This window comes from Gambusia affinis, linkage group LG23 (genome assembly GCF_019740435.1).
Source record: "Gambusia affinis linkage group LG23, SWU_Gaff_1.0, whole genome shotgun sequence".
Lineage (NCBI taxonomy): Eukaryota > Metazoa > Chordata > Actinopteri > Cyprinodontiformes > Poeciliidae > Gambusia > Gambusia affinis.
In genome coordinates this window covers 2,453,706-2,473,665 of record NC_057890.1, presented here as the reverse complement: position 1 = coordinate 2,473,665, position 19,960 = coordinate 2,453,706, and the positions used below count along the sequence as shown (strand labels likewise).

The following is a 19,960-nucleotide window of genomic DNA, read 5'->3' as shown; positions in this document are numbered from 1 at the left end:
GGACAGAACCTGACTATGGCAGCCTCTGAAGGGACATTTTTCTTACAAGAAGGAACCAAAGAGCTGTGGGTGTCCGTCTGACGCCCTAAGAAAATCAATATGGACCGTTCAATGAGTAACGCAGCACCGGCCCAGAACAGAACCATAGGCGCCACTAATTGCTCCGGCTTTGTTCGCAATTAGTCCAGCGCTCTGCTGCTAATGCGATTAGGTCACTTTTGATAAAGGAGGTTTTAGGGAAAACATGCCCCCACGCCCCCGGACGATGCGTTTGATGATGGGTTCAGTGTCGGCACAAACAAGCTGAAACATGAAATCCCAACAAGTTCGTTTTTAACACATGCATTACGATACATTATGACAACAACAGAGAGGAGTTGTTTCTTCAACACAGTTTGTTCAGGAGAAATGACACCAAGTGTTCAGACACATTTAGTCTTTGAATAAATGTGTCAGCCGTATCAGTACTTTATGAGGGGCATTTAACCCACACACACATGTGATGTGGATTAAAAATCACAGCATCTCCACAATGGTATCCACTTTCTGTCATTTAAGAAGCAGTTAAGCTCTAAAATGATTCTACAGACTACAGTGTGTACACTGAAAACTGTCAAAGTGGCCCAGACTTTCTTAAATCGGTGATCAAATCAATACGTGGAACCAATCTTATCTACTTCTGAAACCGTCAGCTATCCTCTTTTGCTCTATTGTGAGAGGGCTGTCAGTCCACCGGGTCACATCTGGACATTTGCAGTTTAAAATAGTCACCTCTCTGTTGCCAATGCAGGCACTGTGTTGTGGTATTTAGTGACTTTTCAGTCAAGAAAAAAGAGAAAAATAAAAATCGGTATTGGCTTTTTTGTCTGGTCAGGCTTTTTAAAGGTTGGTGATCGGCCAGAAAACTGCACTTGGTGAAGCCCTAATTTTACCTTTTACTCGATTACAATGTTGTAGGAAAGAAATCCCAATGAAAATCTGATGGTTAAACTGGAAAAAAGAAGCTGTTTGGTAGCAGCACCATGGTACGGGCTGGTTTTTCTAACAGAGGAACAGATGAATTAAGCACTAAAGATGGAAAACAACTGCGATCCAACAGCTGAGACACCACTGGACTTTGACATACAACACAAATCAGGTCGGATTAAGAAACGGATCAATCAGACAAACAGTAACCTTTTGTAAACAATTTTCAGATGTCTGGAAAAAAGAAGCTGTTTCAGATGTCTGGCATCAGACCTATATATATATATATACATATATATATATATATATATATATATATATATATATATATATATATATATATATATATATATATATATAAACTGGACAAAGAAGGCACTGACTGGAGCAACTTCTAACAATGTAATCAACAAAATTCGAATTAGTTCATTAGGGATTCTATTTGTATAAAATTGCATTTTTTTCTTGTTTCATCTCTGTTTATGTATTTTATGATGAGCTACACCAGTATGTACACAGGTAGGGGACTTTCTTCCCTCAATATTTGTCCAGCTCCTCGCTGCCATGTGTACATTTGTTTTCAAGCGGCGGTGAAAAGCAGCAGATGAGGAGGGGACTTCACACCCCATTGATCGCTCCGTCTACCTGGAATCCAGGGCGCCGCCACAGAAATTCAGACCCAAACAACAACTGAACAGCTTGACAAACGATCTGCTGCTCTTTGGCTTTTAGCGTATGACAACACGAGGAGTTAGAGGAAAAAAGTAGATGAGATTTACTGAGGAACAGACAGGTGAGGAATGGCACGGCCGAGTGCAGGACCTGCTTGGATAATGAGACGGGCCTTTCCTCGTAGCTCTGGCACATCCAGATCGGTGGTCAGCCCCAGCTCCCCTGCTCTCAAATCACCAGGCTTGACTTCTTTAGGAGCGTAATGAATCGTGACACAGACACTCCAGCTTACACAACAGTTTTTCTTCCTTGTCCTAATTGAAAAACAGGCCCGGCTAAGATGGATCTTTGGTCACAGTTCAAAGAGAGCTTTCAGGAGTAATGCTGCCTCTCATCGTCCCCGTCCAAATGGGTCGAGTTTACATGAGGACACAGATACTGACTTGGACCACCCAGTCCATCATAAAACACTTCAGGACAAGGCGGCTCTCACAGGGAACTGAAGCTCTGCCAATCCGTAGCAGCGGAGCTTTGCAGTGGGATCCTGCTCCTCGCATGTGGATCATTTACGTAGAAATGAGTTACAGATGAGTTACAGAAGTGGTTTTCAACATTATGTACTCTTAAAACGAGCAGAAAATGATGCAAAAAACGTTTTTATGGTTCACATATACTATACCCAGTCCATTCTAAAACAAGAACCCCAGCACCCACCAAACTGGAATCAAGGTATACTTTGGTTGTAAAATGCCCCTCTTTTGGAAGTATAAAGGAGGAGAATTACCATTTAAATTTTCTTAGCTGTGTGCCACCTTTTGAACTTTTAGGCCAATTACTGGTATTGCGGTCTACCAAGGTTTTTGGAGTTATGACGTGAAAACTGCCAAATTTGGAAAAATACATGATTCCTGTGGTTTAAAGTCCTTATGGTTACAGCATAACCTTTGGGGATGATGGTGCACAGAAAGGATTTTAGATAAGATCAAGAAAAGATGGAACACCCAGACCATCCTCCTAGAAAAACAGAGCGACTTCAGTCAGAGGATTCATCAAATTCGTAGCAGTAAAGACAGCTACAGGAGATGTTTCCAGCCCACAATAACTCTTATATTAAATCAGTTACAAAAACTTTTACATTGGGATCCATAAAGTATTTTTGAATTGGAATAATAATATGTTTGAAGAAATCCTCGAGTAACTGGAGGTTTCTTGTGAACATAGAAAAGCAGCCTTGAACAGAGGAGGTGACCTCAGGTTTTATCTTTCCAACACCTTCTCATGATCTCGATGACCTCATTAGTGATAACAATGGCCACTGTTGTCCTATCAGTGTGATTGTTTCTGGTCTGATACCTCCAACCTATCTGAAGAGACCTCCTGGGTTAGAGTTTAAAAGTCATCAAGATAACAACACCATTGAGTTCAATTAAAACTCTCAAGGTCATCGACCAGAAGATCTAGATAACGTTACTTTATCTCTTGTATCAGTATGTCATAATAAAATAGCAACAGGAGTATTAACAGTTGTTTTTCTGTTTGAATGAAAAGCAGGTTAAGGAAATCCCTGAAGTTCAGTTCTTTGAGACTTTAATTAGTCAGAATTGTTTATGCTTCATGTGCTACACTTTAGCTCCTCCAGGAGACTGTCATGTTTTGAGGTGGTGGAGGTGAGGCAGAAACGCAGATGGACCGTTAAAGTGAAATGATGAAGTTTAATGACAAAAAAACCAGAACGCAGGGAACAGGATACCACTAGGGAACAGGACGACGAAGTATGACGAGGATCCGACCAGACACAGAGACACAGGTGACATTAAATACACATGAGGTAATCAGGGAACGAGACACACCTGGGAACTAATCACGGGGAGACAGGACAACACAGAGACTCAGACACACAAGAAAACTAGAAATAAATACACAGAGAAACATGGATCCTGACAGAGACTAAAGCCAAAGGCTAATCTAATTCAGATTCAAATCACCTCCTCAGTGGGGTCCTGCTAATGACCTCATTATTTGACTTGAGTATGTTGAAGCAGAGACACATCCAAAGGCTGCAGGACAGCTCCTTGCGGTAACCTTCCCACCCGTTACCTGAACCAAAGGCCGACCTTGTCTCGCTCAGATAAAAATGCGCATTCTGCCTCCAGCTTCTGCAGCCTCCCTCTCTTTCTCCCACAGAGCTGAGTTTGGTCTGAGTAATAAACAGATAATGACAGCCTAATTCAGTCGGAGTAAAGAGGCTCGACATTTCCGTGCAGCAGATCACTTGCTGATGGTAAACCATTAGGGCAGTGAGTCACAGGCTCTCTGAGGACGTCCATCTTACTTTCACCATCTACATAAGACACTCTGGATGAACTCTGGAGCTGATGTCTCCTCCTGAAGGCTGTCAGAACTCGGCTCTAATCAAGTAGAGCCAGTCAAACAGATAGGAGCATTTAGATTAAAGTAGCTTGGTTCCAACAGTTTCCTGGTGAGTTGGGTACCTAACCCTAACCCTAGCCCTATCCCCCTACCCTAAGGCAGCAGCTGTTATGACGTTGTGGCTGAAAACACCAGAGACACAACATCTGGTGTGAAAAACTGTTTAACTTTTTTTCTTATCACTGTTAGCTGCTCAGTTTTAGTCTTATTTTCATGTCAAACTCAGTTTTTCTTCTTGATTTTGCAGCGATGGTGGTGAGGTTCCTGACCAGACGCTTCATCTGGGAGTACGACCCAACACTGGGTAAGACTTCCATTTATAGTCGCTCACATGATATGTCATCATTTCAACTGCTACATTGTTTACCCAAAACTAAAGCGCCATAGTCAACGTTATATTTTGCATATTTTACTGTATTTTCTGCCATATAACATCCTGAAAGTGTTTCAGTTTGTCTAAAAAAAAGGGGGTGGGGGAGATTCACAGAATAGGACTTCCATAAAACACAATGGATTGCGTTGTTTGATTTAGAGCGATGTGCTTTTCCATCAGACAGTCTGGATTAATGCAGTAGAGATTGACCCTTTCACTTTACTATGCTGGTCAAATCGCTTTCCTCCGCTGTAATTACATGAAGCAAAAGACAAAGTGTCTCATCTGATCGGCTCTACAGAGCAGATGAGAGGCACTAAATGTTTCCCTCGGTGCTCTTCTCAATCCTACATCAGCTTATTTGGTGACAGGAAGAGCAATCAGCTGCAAAAACACACAGCACTCAGGAAATTATTGCATTATTCTGAAACCACATAATGGTCACAAAGGTATTGCCATACACTCTGTTATATATCACAAATATGGCTTAGATATTAACTTGATTTAAGTATTAGAGGTCATAAAATCAACTAAGGGGATATTTTTCTGGCAAGGGGTTATTTTTCCAGGGTAATATTGTACTTCCAAAAGTGATTTAATGTTGTCCTGGGTGCCAGCCTCATTCTGGGTGTATGCTGTGTAAATACCAAGCGCTGAACTCAAGAAAAGAATAATAACTGCCTCCTTGGTTACCACAAGGGTTGGCGTCATGACCAAGAAAGCCCAGCATGACGTCCATAATGGGAATAACAGCACTGCTGGTGGGCGTCTGTTACCAATCAGGCTCTCTGGCTGAAACTGCCCATGAAGTGGTTGAAACATTATTAAAATGCTATTATGGGTACATCACACAGGTGGGGGGTGTGCGTGCAGACTGCCAATCTTAGAAAGTGGAGGTTGCTGTCAGAAAGTGGCAGCGACAACTGAACATCTGTCTCTATTGTCTACCTGTTTGATTCAGGGTTACTGATGAGCGCTGAGGTTTTTTTCCCCCGCAGCCTTTGGATATTCCCACATCTGCTGGTGTAGACTGTTCTTTTGATGAAGTGATAGAAGTCACTCCATTAGTTATGACTACTGTTGAGACTGACAAAGACTGGCTGCAAGCTGTTAATTTGGTGGAATGTTACTTCTATTTGCTCTAATTTGTTACAGACTGCAGGCAAATTAGATTTTTGAAATATAGAAATGTAGCAAAAGCAGGACGTTCATCATGGCAGCAACAAAACGGTGCTGTCAAACCCAAGTTGTGAAGCGACTCAAAGGTTGACGTTTTTTTTTTTGCAGCAAGCAAATGGAGCACGTCTGAAACTAGATATTTACATCCACTAAACTTTCCCTTATTTTTTTTAGTTGTTTCGTTAAATTTTGATGTTTAGACACAGTAAAATTACCATCGATTTCAGCCACGGTCATGCGGTCTGTCAGACCCGGACATGTTGACAGGTGATCTGACTCTTCTCATCTTGTAGACTATTTTATACAAAGGAATCAGGTCTTTGGATCTCACTTCAACAGTCAGGAGCTCTTGACTAAATCTCTGAGGTTGGCATATTGGAACACATTAAATTGCCGAGTAACGCTCTCATCATATTAATGCATCTAAATGTTTGGGTGTCTTCACTTATTCATCATCAGAAAATAATTTTTTTAATTAGATTTTACAACTATATAATGCTTTGTTCTTAAGTTTCTATTGTTTGCATGTTTAGTTTCTTGATATTTTTTTTAATTTCTGCTATAGATCCAAATGTCCAAATTAGTAGAGAAGCAATGAAAAACCCTTCTGTTTGCAAAGGACCAAAAATTGGACAATGAACAAAATATTCTGTCTGATAAATTCATACTTAATGTGTTTTAGAGTGCAGAATGCAAAAAACAAAAACAATGCTGGTACTTATGTTTTACAAAGCCCATCTTTTGATCTGTGTTTATGGCGTCCTTGGCCGGCACCAGCAGCTACCACCATGTGTGCTCAAATGCTAAAAGATGTCCAACTGGGTCTGAGTTAAAGCACCAGAGTGGGGAACAGCTGCCATCGTAAATGCAGATGGCCACAATATTGGAATGGTTATCGCTTTGTACAGCAGAGTTTAATCTGCTGGCCCACAGAGAGGAATCTGCTGCTGCTTTGACATCACAGCAGCAGCTGCGTCCCGCATTATGCAGCTTCCCAAAATTTCAGGGGATTTTTTTTTTGCGAGAGCAGTTTGGAAAAGGGAGCGCTGTGGAGCTGAGGATGATTTAAAGCTTCTGAGTGGACGTGTTGGCGGGCTTTATCAACAACTTGAACGGTGCGCAGTTTTGGTAAATGGAGCCTGGAGTGACACTTTGTTTGTCTTGAACTCATCCCACCTTCAGGAAATGTTTCACTTTGTTCCAAGGCATCTTAAATCCTGAAAAGCGCTGAAAGGAGCAACAGAAACAATAAACAGGGTTAGATGGACTCCAGCTGACAGAGCGATGGCTCCTGAAATAGGCTGCCGTCCCAGCAGTCGCAGCGTGACGCTCACGCTCGCAGCCAAACAGCTGCACATGCTACTTCCCCTGGCTCCCAGTGACATTTCATTTACGTCACAGGTACGCAGTTTGTCCCCAGGAGGGGCCGATTCCACCTGGGAAGCAGCAGGGGGTGCGTGCACAATCAGACGTTTAAAACGTCTCAGCTCTGAGGATCTATGCTGTCCATTATGAACGTGACATTTTGAATATGTTAACAAGCTGCACCATGGAGTATATCTTTAAATGAGTAAACCTGGTGTTACAAATGCAAATATAACTCGAATGAATGCTGATTACATCCAACACAGAATTCCTTTAATGCTGAAGCAGATGAGCTACAGCAGCAGAAGGTGCTGCTCCTGTTAGCGGACCGCAGAATTCTGAGACTGTGATCCACACAGATAAACCAAACATTTCCAATGATGACTGGAAAACACTGACTGGTCCAGTTAGTCTTGAATTCAGCTGCAACATTTAGATTTGAGGATCTGATTTTGAGCAAATAAATGAATAATTTAATGAGGCCCAGGAAAAGGTCCTCACACTCCGTTAAGTGTGACCTCACCGTGTTGGTAGATGTTGTGATAGGAGTCCTCTTTTGTAGCATTTACAAGTACACACACATAGCAGTGGGCACACTAAAACGCTAATAGCAGAGCTAATATTATTTTATAAATACCGTGTTGGTGTAATGCTTTAGTGTTAGGGGTACTTATGTTTATGATTAGGGCTTGTTCCAGCCCTCTGGGTCTGCTGCGGTGTTTGAACACTGCTTCCCGTTTGGGCATTACTGACCATCTTCTCATCTTCTGATAGTTATTCAGCCAAATAATGTTACATTTCCTGGGGTTCTGTGGCGTCGCACAACCCACACAAGGCCTCCTTAGTCCGCGACGTGGCTGTCGCAGGTTCGAATCCCGGCCTGGTGACCTTTGCTGCATGTCTTCCTTCAATCTCATTTTCTACTTTCCTGTCTGAGCACTAAGAAATGAAGGCTGATAAAAAACACCTTTTAATAAAAGAGAATGTTACATTCCATTGGTTTAAAATGCTTCTACATTAGATCAGTCATGTTAGTTTAAAACAGTCTACAGGTGATGTCTTCTGCAATTGTTTAGATTGTTCGCCGTGAAACAGGTGAAAGAGGGAACAAGTTAATATTTTCATTTCTGAAATCACAACTTTTAGTTCTATAAAGCTTCAGTCTGTCACTCAGGCACCCAGCAAAACTTTAGTCAACATTGTTCAGCATAAATGACCTGCTGTTTTGGCCCTTATGGCTAAACTGATTTTTAAAAAAAAAACAAATTTATGTAAATCAAATTTCTGTGAAAAGAAGTTCTGGGAAAGAAAAATTGTAGGCCTAAAAACAATGTGTCCAGTAATGTACTCAGCTTTCCAAAAAATGTGTATTTTAGACATTTTTTCAGTTGACATGGTGTGTAAACAAAAGCAGTGTCACTTCTCAATCTTATTAAGGAAACACCTTTTCAAAGTAGGAATAACTGACTGTTCTGTATTAAGAGAAAAACATCTTTTTTGTTTTCAATTATTGCGTGAATGACAGAAAACCCAGAAATATCATTTGAAATCTGCTTCTTGTATTCACTCAGGTTCTCTTTGTCTTATTTTTAACGTTCATCCCACGATCTGAAACATTAAGTGGTGACAATGTTTCAAAAACTGTAGAAACACGCAGAGAGAGCGCCGTGTGTCTTTTGTCAGCACAAATACTGGTGGAGGAATTTTTTCCTCCATTTCAGTGGTGATCATAATTTCCTTCTCTCTGACTTGACCAACTTAAAACTGCAACAGGACGAGTTCTCCTCCCACGTCAGGATTTGTCAGCATCTACTGATGAGTCATAACCGAACAGAAATTTTTAAAGGAGAGCTGAAAATAATAATAATAATTTTTAAAAAACTGTCTGATTGTGTTTCCTTTTTTTTTTTTTTTTTTATGTGGCATACAGAATCTACGTATCGTCACCAAGCCAACATTGACGATGAGGTTGTCACCATGGAGATCCTGGACACTGCAGGCCAGGTGGGACAAATTATCAACTGAATATCAGTTTCACTCTGCTTGTTTTGTGCACCTACATTTATTTGAAAAGAAAACATTTCGTTATCTAACACTGAAGAACATCTGACCCCGGCCTTGTCTTATTAACTCTGACCATAATAATGTCTGATTGGATAATTGCTCCAGCATCCTCGCCAATCAAAACCGTTCACTGGCCTGATTGAAACCTGGGCCAGAATGTTTTTTCAAGACGTCACGTTCATTTTATTACTGTATTTGACCTCTTCTTTTCCTGTGGTCACCTGATTACACGATATGGACACACGACGACCGAAAACCAGTTTTTCTGAGTTAGGGATCATCGTCGGAGCGCCTCCTTGTGTTCAGCTTCAGACGTCTCACTGAAAACCTCCAGATTAAAAGGAAACAAAGCCCAACCCAGGAACCACTGAGGCTCTGATCTGTCACCATCTGGGAAGTGAGATGCCAGTCACAACACCAGGCCTAAAAATACTGAGAAGGCTCCAGCCAAGACCTTAAACCAAACTCCACCCCCGTGGTTAATTCATTTAGAACCACTTATCTAAACGACTATTGATTTCTAATTATTGAAACTGATTTGGCTTTATTCTTGCTTCTGCTTTGCATTGTAATCTGGTTGTTTGGCCACAGGCCAGCGTTGTCAGTAATTTAGTCTTAAGCTAATCTGAATTAGTGTGACGATAATTTCAACTTCTTTACAAACTCTTCTTAATAATCACGGTTTCGCAGCATGTACATGTCTTTACTGAACTCTGATTCTGTGAGTTATTTCATGTCTTATTCTGACACATTTAGGTGCAAACTAATAATAATTATTAGTTTATTATCATTTCTAAATTTCTCAAATTAACCTTTGTTTTAAAACATTCACAGTTCAAACTATATGTCACTTTTTACTGTTTGCTTTGATCGTTTATTATTTGAATCAACAATTTTGACTTCGTAGTTTAGCTGAGCGTCACTGGCTCAGTGAGCTTGTCCATTAGACTATTTGGATTCGCCGTTACTTGGAGAGAAGCAACAGTTGTTAGAAGGAGTTTTGGTTGGATGTGGAAGTGAGGGCTCCTTCAGGAAGGTAACTTCCTGCAGCCCAGCAGGAGTGTTGCCTGTCTCCGACCGTGAGGGAGCGCTTGCGTAAGTCCTCAGGAGAAGATAAATATGCTGCAGTGCTGCGTAGGTGTTCTGCTGGAGGCTGATTTCCCCTGCGACACTTCAGCCCAGTCATCTCTCCGTCATTACAGAGCGCGCTATTTTCAGTCGGGCGTTGGGACGAGTCCTGCGTGTTTACTGACCAGACGGCGCCGGATGGCAGGAATCTCCTGCGCTCTGATTGGATCAAAGCGTTGAGCAGGATTCCTCCAGAAACACCTGAAATCTCAGGTTTAAAAGAGGATGAGGTGCACGACGTGTTCCTTACAGGAGTTGGAGCAGACGCGTTCCTACAATGGCTGCAGAATTCAGTTTATGAGGTTTAGAGGTTTAGAAATATTGGCTTGTTTTCTGCATTATCTATTTCTTCCCTGTTTGTTTTTTATATCTCACTTAAATCTTTTAAATCATTTAAATAATTTTTCAGTGCTAGATAAATTTAACCTAAGCAATCTAAACCCACACAGACATGTGTGAAATATAATTAGCCTCCATGTTTAATCATGAACTAACTGTGATAAAACTAATTTTATTTAGTTCATTTTTAGGTCTCTAGGCCATCAGTCTGTAGTTTGGCCCCTCCGCTGCCTTTGGCCCCGTCGTCTTCGTCCCCTTAAGTTCAGACCGCAAAGTTTTCAGAAAGTGAATTTTTTTTTTCTGGAGTAAAAACAGGTCAAAATCACCTCACCTAAAACATGATTTGCATTCTCACAAAAGTAAATCTCGATGGTGCTTGAGATCATTTGACTTCATTGAAAAATTATTTTAATGTCACAATATTACAAATGGAAAGCAAACTGTGAAGTGCCACTTCAGTTTTCATTTCTGAATATTAACTAATGGCATGTATGACTCACATGGATGGTGAGATCTGTGTGTGGGGGAAAAACAACAACAAAAAAACAACTTTTTCATGGGAAAGAAACATCAGGTGGGATAAAATACAGCAGTAAAATCTGGACAGACATTAATCAGCAGTAGGATTTCATGGGGCAAATTTTTGCTTTTCAAACATTTCACACTTGATGTTCTCTTGCCAGAGGAATAAATAAATTAATCAATTAAATAATTAAATTAAATAATTTGGGGAGATTATTAGTGCGCTTGGATGGATTATGACAATGACTTCTAGTAGTGTGTGGTCAAAATATTGTGTACATGAATCAGTACTTCTAAACGAATAGAGAAAATAACGCAAAAATGAAAATACTTCCATCTAGTATATAAGTTTCAAATTCATCAACACAAATTAAGCACCCATGTTATATACTGTCTCCAACTGGATATAGTTTCAAATGCTGGAGAGGAAAACGATTTTATTATGTTTGTATCTAAACTAAACTATTAGATTTCAACAGTTGCATGTTGAAATGAAGAAGTTATCCAAAGAGCTCCGTTTCTATCCTAGGGATTAAGAATGAAAAGGGTTTCATAAACTGTTTTATTGTGCTTGGATTAGGTTCCCTAAAGAAATGTCTTTCCTGGAAAGAGATGAGGAGGAGAGATCATGAAATCTAAGTGGTGTCCCCGGGCCCAAGAGCTTTTTGTTCTTTATGGGGAGATTTAGGGCCTGGGTGAGTTTCTTCTGCCTGGGTTCTGCTTGAAAGCAAAACAAAAAGAAGGCTTCTTCTTCCAAAACAATGTGCATCATTACCAACGAACTGAACTGAAAAAAGGAGATCCTCTAACAGTGCGTTAGCTGACAGTATTTTGTCAGCTAACAAAATCCTGTTATTTTATTAATGTTAATGCATGTTTCCAGAAAGCGCGCATCCTTAATATTTTTATTTGTCTCCAGCTGCTATGTTAGCAAGAGAATTTATCTATCTCAGCTGTGGAATAACCGGGCTTTTATTTTACTCGTTAAATTTTGTCCATAAAGTAGAAAACCACTTCTCTGCTTTATGCATTTGTCAGCTGTGCTGCAGGGCTAGCTTGGTTTCGTCTGTAAACAGAACCAATAAAGGGAGATTCATGCTTAACTCAGCTATTTATTTAAATTTCTTTGTTTTCCTTGCTTACCAGTAGCAGTTAAAGGTTTTTACTACTTTACAACATCTTATCGTCTCTGGCTATGAGAATAAAATCATATTTTTGTTGCTGTATTGGGGTTGGGAGGTTACAATTAATGTTTAGTATTCAACAGAGTGGAATGATACTCAAACATCTAATATTTTGTGAAATTTTATGGGTGTAGCTGATGGTTGTTCTAGCTAAGAGTTAGCTTGGCTAGCAGCCTCGTTAGCAGGAGGAGCTAGTTCCTTTGTATAGAAGAATTTTATAGAAGAGCCGTTGATTCAACATTTCCAAATGACAAACTGTGGGACCTCTGATGGAGCCAATGGTTCCAGGAGGCCAGTGCCTGAACATAAATACAAACTGCTGTGACTCATGATGTGGAAAAGGTGTTTCCATTGCAGTTTTGCAGAATACACAAATTTTGATAGGGCTGAAAAACAACTTGACCCAAGAGCAAAAACTTTTTATTGACAAATATGTTTCTTTAAAAATTGGTGTCAAAGAAATTAGATGATACCTAAAGTAATATCGTATTGTTGGATACTTTGGTCAAATTTGATTTAGTGGTAAGTTGTCTTGGCTTGCTCGGATTGTGCAACCTTTACTGTAAAGACCATGTCAGTAATGTCGTTTCTTCACAGGAGGACATCCAGCAGAAGGAAGGTCACATGCGCTGGGGTGACGGATTCATCATCGTCTATGACATCACAGATCGGGGAAGCTTCGAGGAGGTAGCCCCTCTCCGAACTCTCCTGGAGGAGGTGAAGAAACCAAAGAACGTTCCTCTAGTGCTGGTGGGGAACAAGTCTGACCTGGACCACGTCCGGCAGGTCCCCACAGAGGAAGGCGAGCGGCTGGCGGCTGAAATGGCCTGTGCCTTCTACGAGTGTTCGGCCTGCGCCGACGAGGGCGGCGTAGTGGCCGAGGCGTTCCACGAGCTGTGCAGGGAGGTGAGACGCCGCAAAGCCGTCCAGGGCAAGGCCCGCCGCCGCAGCTCCACCACGCACGTCAAGCAAGCCATCAACAAGATGCTGACCAAGATAAGCAGCTAGGGACGAGTCCTGCTGGCGCCCAGTGATGAATGGAAATGTTCTGTTTTTCTCATGGAAATAATTGAGACAATTTCTGACTGCAAAATGATTGACTTGTGGCTAACGTATAGTGGAGTCTCCATGTTCTATGACTGATTGACATTGAAGAAGACAGGAGGGCTATGAGTCTTCTCTTTGGAGGAGCTGGAAGTTCTTAATGTTCCCTTATTCAGACCTTTCAGCTAATTCAGTGCATGGAGTTACATGGTAACTTAATGTGGCATATCAGTTATATGTTGAGGCTCAGATATTTCTGGCATGAGCAGAAATATCTGCTCATGCAGGTATTTTACATTTTTACACAAAAAAATGTAAAACAGTTTCTTACTCCAGAACGACTCGTTATTCCCATTTCAAAAAGGCGTTACCTTAATAAGATTGAAATGTGACGCTGCTTTAGTTTAGTCAGTTGTCTATTTTCAACTGAATTTGTAGTTGTTGGAACAGAGAGAAGTGTACCACCTGACCAGCAGTGTGCAGCATCAGTTGGGGGAATGCCAGTCCTGTGTTACTCTGTTTTCCATCCAGCCCCCCCCCCAAAAAAAGACCAAAAAACTAAAAGAACGACTTAATGGAAAACTTTAGTGGTTTTAAAACCTGATACTGGTAATGGACACATGCCTAGTCGAGTCTTTTGGCTTTTTATTGGTCATAATTCCCTCTATAACTCCCTTTAAATTATTTTGTAAGCCGAGGGATTTCTGAAACTGATGGAGGCGGGATATCCAAAGTGACATGCACGGAATCTTAAGAGTTCATGATTAAACAGGATTTATTGCAGCTGGTCTCTGTGGGATAAATGTGATCTGCTTCAACAAACATGAGAACTCTTCTGGCAACAAAAAAATATTCCCAACAACACCAAGTTCAGAGGAGTGTTGCTTGATGAGGATGGATCCCATTGTTCTTCACTGGGATCCATCCTCCAGTGAAGAACACAAAATTTCTGACTCCGTCCTGGAAAATCTGCTCTGTAGTAAATACGTCTAAGTTGGATTAAGATCTTGGGCGCTGCAGCCGACTCTCAGGCCCTCTGTGTTTGTCTGGGACGCACCACAGCAAAGGTCCAGATCATGTCGGAGCTCATGACTGTAGGTCACTGCTGCGTTCTGTAAATATACAAAGGGAAGTGACGGCGCATTCTGAGGATTTCCTTCTGTTTATCCTTTAAACAGCAGCATCTATTAAATGCAATGTTTGTGTTTGTTGTCTGATCTAAACCAATCAGCTGTACACTTGGAATTAAACACTGATGTATCCAACCTGTACACTGAGAAATGACAGCATTTTTGGTGACCATAATGTCAATATATGACTGCATTCATGGGCTTTATTTATTTATCTAATCATTTTCCCTTCTACAGTTCAGAGGCGGTACTCAGAACTGAAAAACGCAACAGATTTACTTTCACAAGTGGAGTGTTACAGCTTTCGTTATAGTGCCCCCACTTGATATAAAGGTACAAATTAGAAATTGCTTTGTGTTTATTTCAAATGCAATGGAGAAAGAGACGGAGAAACAAAGAGAAAAATGCAATAGAAAAAAAAGTGAGGAAAGGTACAGGAATGTGCTGCAGCACCTGCAGAAAGAGAGAAAAAACAGAGACGATAAACCTCAGAGACAAACATTATGGATGGAACAACAACATCACTGAAACCTCATGACGCTCAGTGATGAGATGCATTCAGTGGCAGCCGCAGCCCAACATGGTGTACACACCTGAACAAGTGAATATCTGCGTGTATATGTATGAGAGTGTGTTTTAGCATTTCACACCTTTTAGTGCCCATTTGTCTCAGTACATATTAGGCTATGAGGACCCTGGCTTTGGGCCCCATAAGATGAAGTACTGTACTTTGGTTAAGCCGGTTTAGGTGTAGAACTAAGTGTAGATCAAGTTTAGGGTTAGTCTTTAACAACTGGTGAAAACTGAGTGGTAACCAATGCAAGGTTCTTGTGACGATTATAAACTAACTTGTGTATGTGTGAAACCGCACTCCGGTACATCAGGTTTCTCCATAGGAATGTTCAGTGAGGAACCGCAGCAAGTGATTCCAGGGAAGACCAGCGCAGGGACAACAGTGACCCTCCCTCACGGAAGAGCAGGGGAGAGCCCCAGGAGGAACACCCAGCAGCCACCGGGCAGAAGCCCAGCAGACGAGAACTGCACTGCTGGAGCAGATCCAGCCCAGAACTCAGAGACCCCAGGCCACACAGACCCCCAGCACAGCCCCCCATAGAGCCTGTGCTGAGGGTCTGTGCCTTTAAGGGGACAGTATGAGGAATATTCCAGGCACATAGTACAATTTTATAGCACAATCAAGTAACTATGTAACCTTCAGTTGTTATAAAAATGCTATAAAAAATAAACAAAATTTGACTTTGCAGGTTGACGCCTTGAAATTGGGCATCTGTCTCTTTAAGAAGCTCCAGCTCTTTCCCACACTCCGCCTCCATGAAGTCGTCACAACAAGGTTTCTCCATTACGCTGTTTAAAAACCTTCCCAGATGTTTGATAATTGGTGGTGCCGCTAGTCTAGAGGAACTGAGTGGAGCTTGATGAGACCAAGCGTTTATGCATCCCAGAACGGTTGCCACGGGAGATTAAAGGATTCCTCAAACATGCATGACCGAATCAAGGCAACACTTCAGGTATGTTTTTGATGAGAGAATTACGTTATAGCATGATGGACAGCTTAAAAAGTCAATAATACATAATATTAGCAAACAGCCCACTTCCTTCAGTAACTTCCACACCGGAAAGTATTAATATTAGCTGTACCTGTTGGCTTTTAAGTATGGTGCATTCACAGACCAGAACAAAGAGGGGACTTTGGAGCTTTTTTATTTTTTTTTTTTATAATTTTATATTTAATTTTTTTCCCTCCAGAGGGTCTTTTTGTGGATTCTAGTGTCCCTTATATGACAGTAGGCTGACAGGAAAGGGGGAAGGACAGGGGGGAAGACATGCGACAAATGTCGGCCGGGTCCGGGAATCAAACCCGCGACAGCAGCGTCGAGGACTCAAGGCCTCCAAATGTGGGTCGCGCTATCCCCTACACCACCACAGCACGCCCGATTTTGGAGCTTTTTACTAGCTAATCACCCACAAGAAAAACAAAAAGATGATCCATAAAATATCTCAGTGTATTATGATTAATGTTTTTTGATGGAAATAAATGCTATGTCAGGCCATGAGCTGTCACATTAGTAAAGCAGAAAGTTCACCCTATTCCCCATGCTGAGTGGATCATGAGTGAAAAAGCACAAAATCTAATTACAGCCCAACTCTACATCAGTATGGGTCAACGATAGCATCACAGGCATTTTCTTTAACCAAACAAACATTCCTTTAAAAGTCTCCTCTGGTCATGTTACAGGCATTCAGAACTTTATCTACAGTAGAGTTGGAGTATACTTGAGTCCTAAATGTGAGTTTAAATATTCATTTCTGTTCCTCTAAGGTCCAGATCAAAGATCTATGAGCTTGTCCTCCTCAGTCATGCTCTCACCAAAACCAGCAAAGCTGAACGTCCCTCATTTCTGGTTGTTTTAAAGGAAAGAAAACCTGCACCAAAGTACAACGTGTCACTTCAGATGGATAACTAGCTCAACGAGAGAAAATGAAAACAAAACAAAAAACAGTTGAAGCAGAAAGGAGCAGCTTTCTATCTGCCAGAGAATTTATTAGCCGAAAGTTTCACCGCAGCCACAGAGCTCCTCCTCTTCCTGAGAAACTGGGGGGGCAATTAGTATAAACTCAACTAATTGTAAAGCAACTTCTTGTATTACAGTTAGCGCCCAGCACTCTGCAGTGGCTGCTCAGAGCAGAGTGTGCTGACAGCTCCCACACAGCCGCCTGCTGTCAGACTAACTGGAAAGTCTTCCTGCTTCTCAGCCTGAAGTGCTTTTCCCTCCTCCTGCCGCACTGTTCAGCCTTCACAGTAATATATTCTCCAGAGGTTTCAGCTCCTGCTTCCAGTTTGTGTTGAGCCAGCCGGCTCAGGGAGACATGCTGGAAATGTGCAAATATCAGCGGGACTTTGTCCCTCGTGTTTCCATATTTAGACGCTCCGGAACAAAAATGAAAACGATGGGATGCCTCTGCTGCAGGTGAATTCTTCGACGTGAAATCACAAGAAAAATGTTCCCATTTTAGAACGGGCTTACTGCAATTATTTCTATTGGCTCGATTCTACAGTTAATTAAAATTCCAAATACTTTCCCTATCCCGAATGAAAGTTAAATATTATAAAATTAAAAAATGTATAAATAAAGGTGAAAAAAATCATATTACTTATATTATTCAAGTAGCTTTGAAGAATCTGTGGATGATAATGCTAATCCAGCACATTTGCTTTTGCCACCCTCCTTTAAGTCTGTGAAGCAGAGATACTGGAGTAGGGGATACGGTCCTTTTCCATTATGATGGACAAAAGAAACGCTTTGGTAACGCTCTAGTGAGAGAGTTCATGAGTCTGAATACATTTTCATGTATTATTTGGTGAAACTGGCCTTTAAGCTGTAGGCGGGTTAAACAGTTTTGATAAATAAATCAGACCTTTTTATTTAAATACAAATTTGTTTTTGAGTGCCCTATTATATAAGATTCAATTTCTTCTAAAATCACACCTACAGAGATTAGTTTCTTCTCACAGCTGTTTGTGTTGCCTCAAATGGGAGTCCAGTCAGGCTGCTTAATGCAATAATACTCAGCCACATGAAAACATTTAGTAAACATGAGGACGTGAATTTTTCCTCGTTATTTTTAAAGGGAAACAAACGTCTCTGGAGTGAAAATGATTCCCACCAGCGTCCGTACTTCCTGTTTAGATATGCAGCCACGGGGAGAGAGAGCAGTCCGGGGACCTCGGTCCATTTTTAAATTGACTGACAGTGTGACTGAGAGGAACCCAGAAGATGATGATTCATTTGCACACAGACAGAAAGCACTGCTCCAGCTTTTCTGGGTTTACTTTTGAGGATGCATTCGGTGGCAGACGTGTTCTCGACACGGCATTAGGTTTTCCTTCAGAATAAAAGGAAACTCAATCAGGGAAGGATGAGAGTTTCATAGCAGAGGAAATGAAAAGTGTACAGAGGGATAACATTCCCTGTGCTCTCCAGAGCTCTACTCTGCCTCGGTCCAGTCTCTTACCAATAACACACAGTTCTACTGGAAGTGGGTCGGTTACACTCTGAGGCCGAGGAATCCCAGCATCTCTGATATGGCAGAGAAATTCCTCCTCAGCTCCGATCAATCCATATCCTTCAAATATTTTAGGATATGGGTGATTTCATTACCATTACCCTACATAAACCTTATTGGCCTGACAAAAAGAAACAGACAAGCTCATTCATATCTTTCAGTCTGGAAATGCTTTTAAAGTAGTTCACTGTGAGACGGGGCGACACAGGTGGGTCCAATGATCTGGACGTGGAAACTGACCTGAGACAATATGGGACTGGGAACCAAACGGATAAACAGGCCTGGCAGGAATCTGAGAAGTACAACATTGAGAAATTAAACCTAGCAACAGTTCAAACCCGATTTATGAGTAGATTTTTGATGTCCAGGTAGATGAGGACTTTGTGTCCTCCAGCAACAGTTAAAGATATAAAATAAAATGGCTGAGTTGATAAAAAGCCCAAATTAAGAATATTGGACTTTTAGGTTTAACTAAAACATTGCTGCTGCCATTAGCAGCTTTGCTCGGAGGTTTTTGTTGTTTAATCTTTTATTGGTAATACTTGGATAATGAAGTTGCTGTATCACTGCTGGCATTCAGATCCAGTTTATGCAGATGAACGTTTAATGCTGAATGTTCCTCAGTGTTTCTGTTTGCGTAGTGACAAAAAAAGGGAACCTGAACTTCTTTGACACAAATAGTTGGGAAGTTTTATCTTTCTCTGCCTATCAGTGTTATACAGGGCATTACTGTCCCCATGACAACCAAGGTCTTTTCTGCTTTAAAGAAGGTCTCTCTTAGATGGCCGAGGGTTTCCTCTGCACACACACACACACACAAACACCCACGCACGCAGGGTTCTTCCAGGTAAACATACAAAGATCTACCCACACAAACAGACATTAAATGCATTAAGTGCCACAATGAAGCCATACTTTTTATTTTGAGACTTTTATATAAATCAATTGAACATAACACCGTCAAGGTTAAACATAAAATCCCCACAGCAGATGAATGCAGTCCCTGCTGCAGGCTGTGAAACCATGCTCTCCTGCTAGAGACACTGAAAAAAATGATCTCGGGAGGTTATCACATTAACAAAAGAATATCATGTACTTTTAACTAAATAATTTCATGTTTCAAACAAAAACGTGATACAATCATGTTGGATAAACAAGAAATCCACCAACTTAACGTTTATGAAATTTAATCATGTTGAGATAACATGATTCATTATAGTCAGACTGATCTTGTGCTGAAGACGACGAGTGAGATCACGGGATATCACGCGAGATTATGGGAAATCACGGGGTATGACACGAGACCACGCGAGACAATCGTTTTTTGTCTCTACTTGAATAACATGTATTCAAGTTGAGATAATGTGATTCAATTTAGTCAGATTCATCTCCCTGCGAAGAGGGTCTAGCAAGACCAGGGGATCACGCGAGATTATGGAAGATCACGTGACATAACTGTTTTGCGCCTGGGAAGACTTCAA

General features: G+C 41.2%; 1 protein-coding gene across 2 annotated transcripts in view; it reads left to right on the top strand.

Annotated features, from left to right (window-relative positions):
• rerg (RAS-like, estrogen-regulated, growth inhibitor) overlaps window positions 1-14,537 on the top strand; it is a 91,194-nt gene extending 76,657 nt beyond the window's left edge. For both annotated transcript variants that reach the window (XM_044108021.1, XM_044108020.1), the window contains exons 3-5: window positions 4,316-4,372; window positions 8,916-8,989; window positions 12,820-14,537. In XM_044108021.1, coding sequence (XP_043963956.1) covers window positions 4,316-4,372; window positions 8,916-8,989; window positions 12,820-13,230 — 542 coding nt within the window. In that variant the 3' untranslated portion in view covers window positions 13,231-14,537. The remainder of the gene's footprint in view (window positions 1-4,315; window positions 4,373-8,915; window positions 8,990-12,819) is intronic.
• Window positions 14,538-19,960: the final 5,423 nt, after the last annotated feature.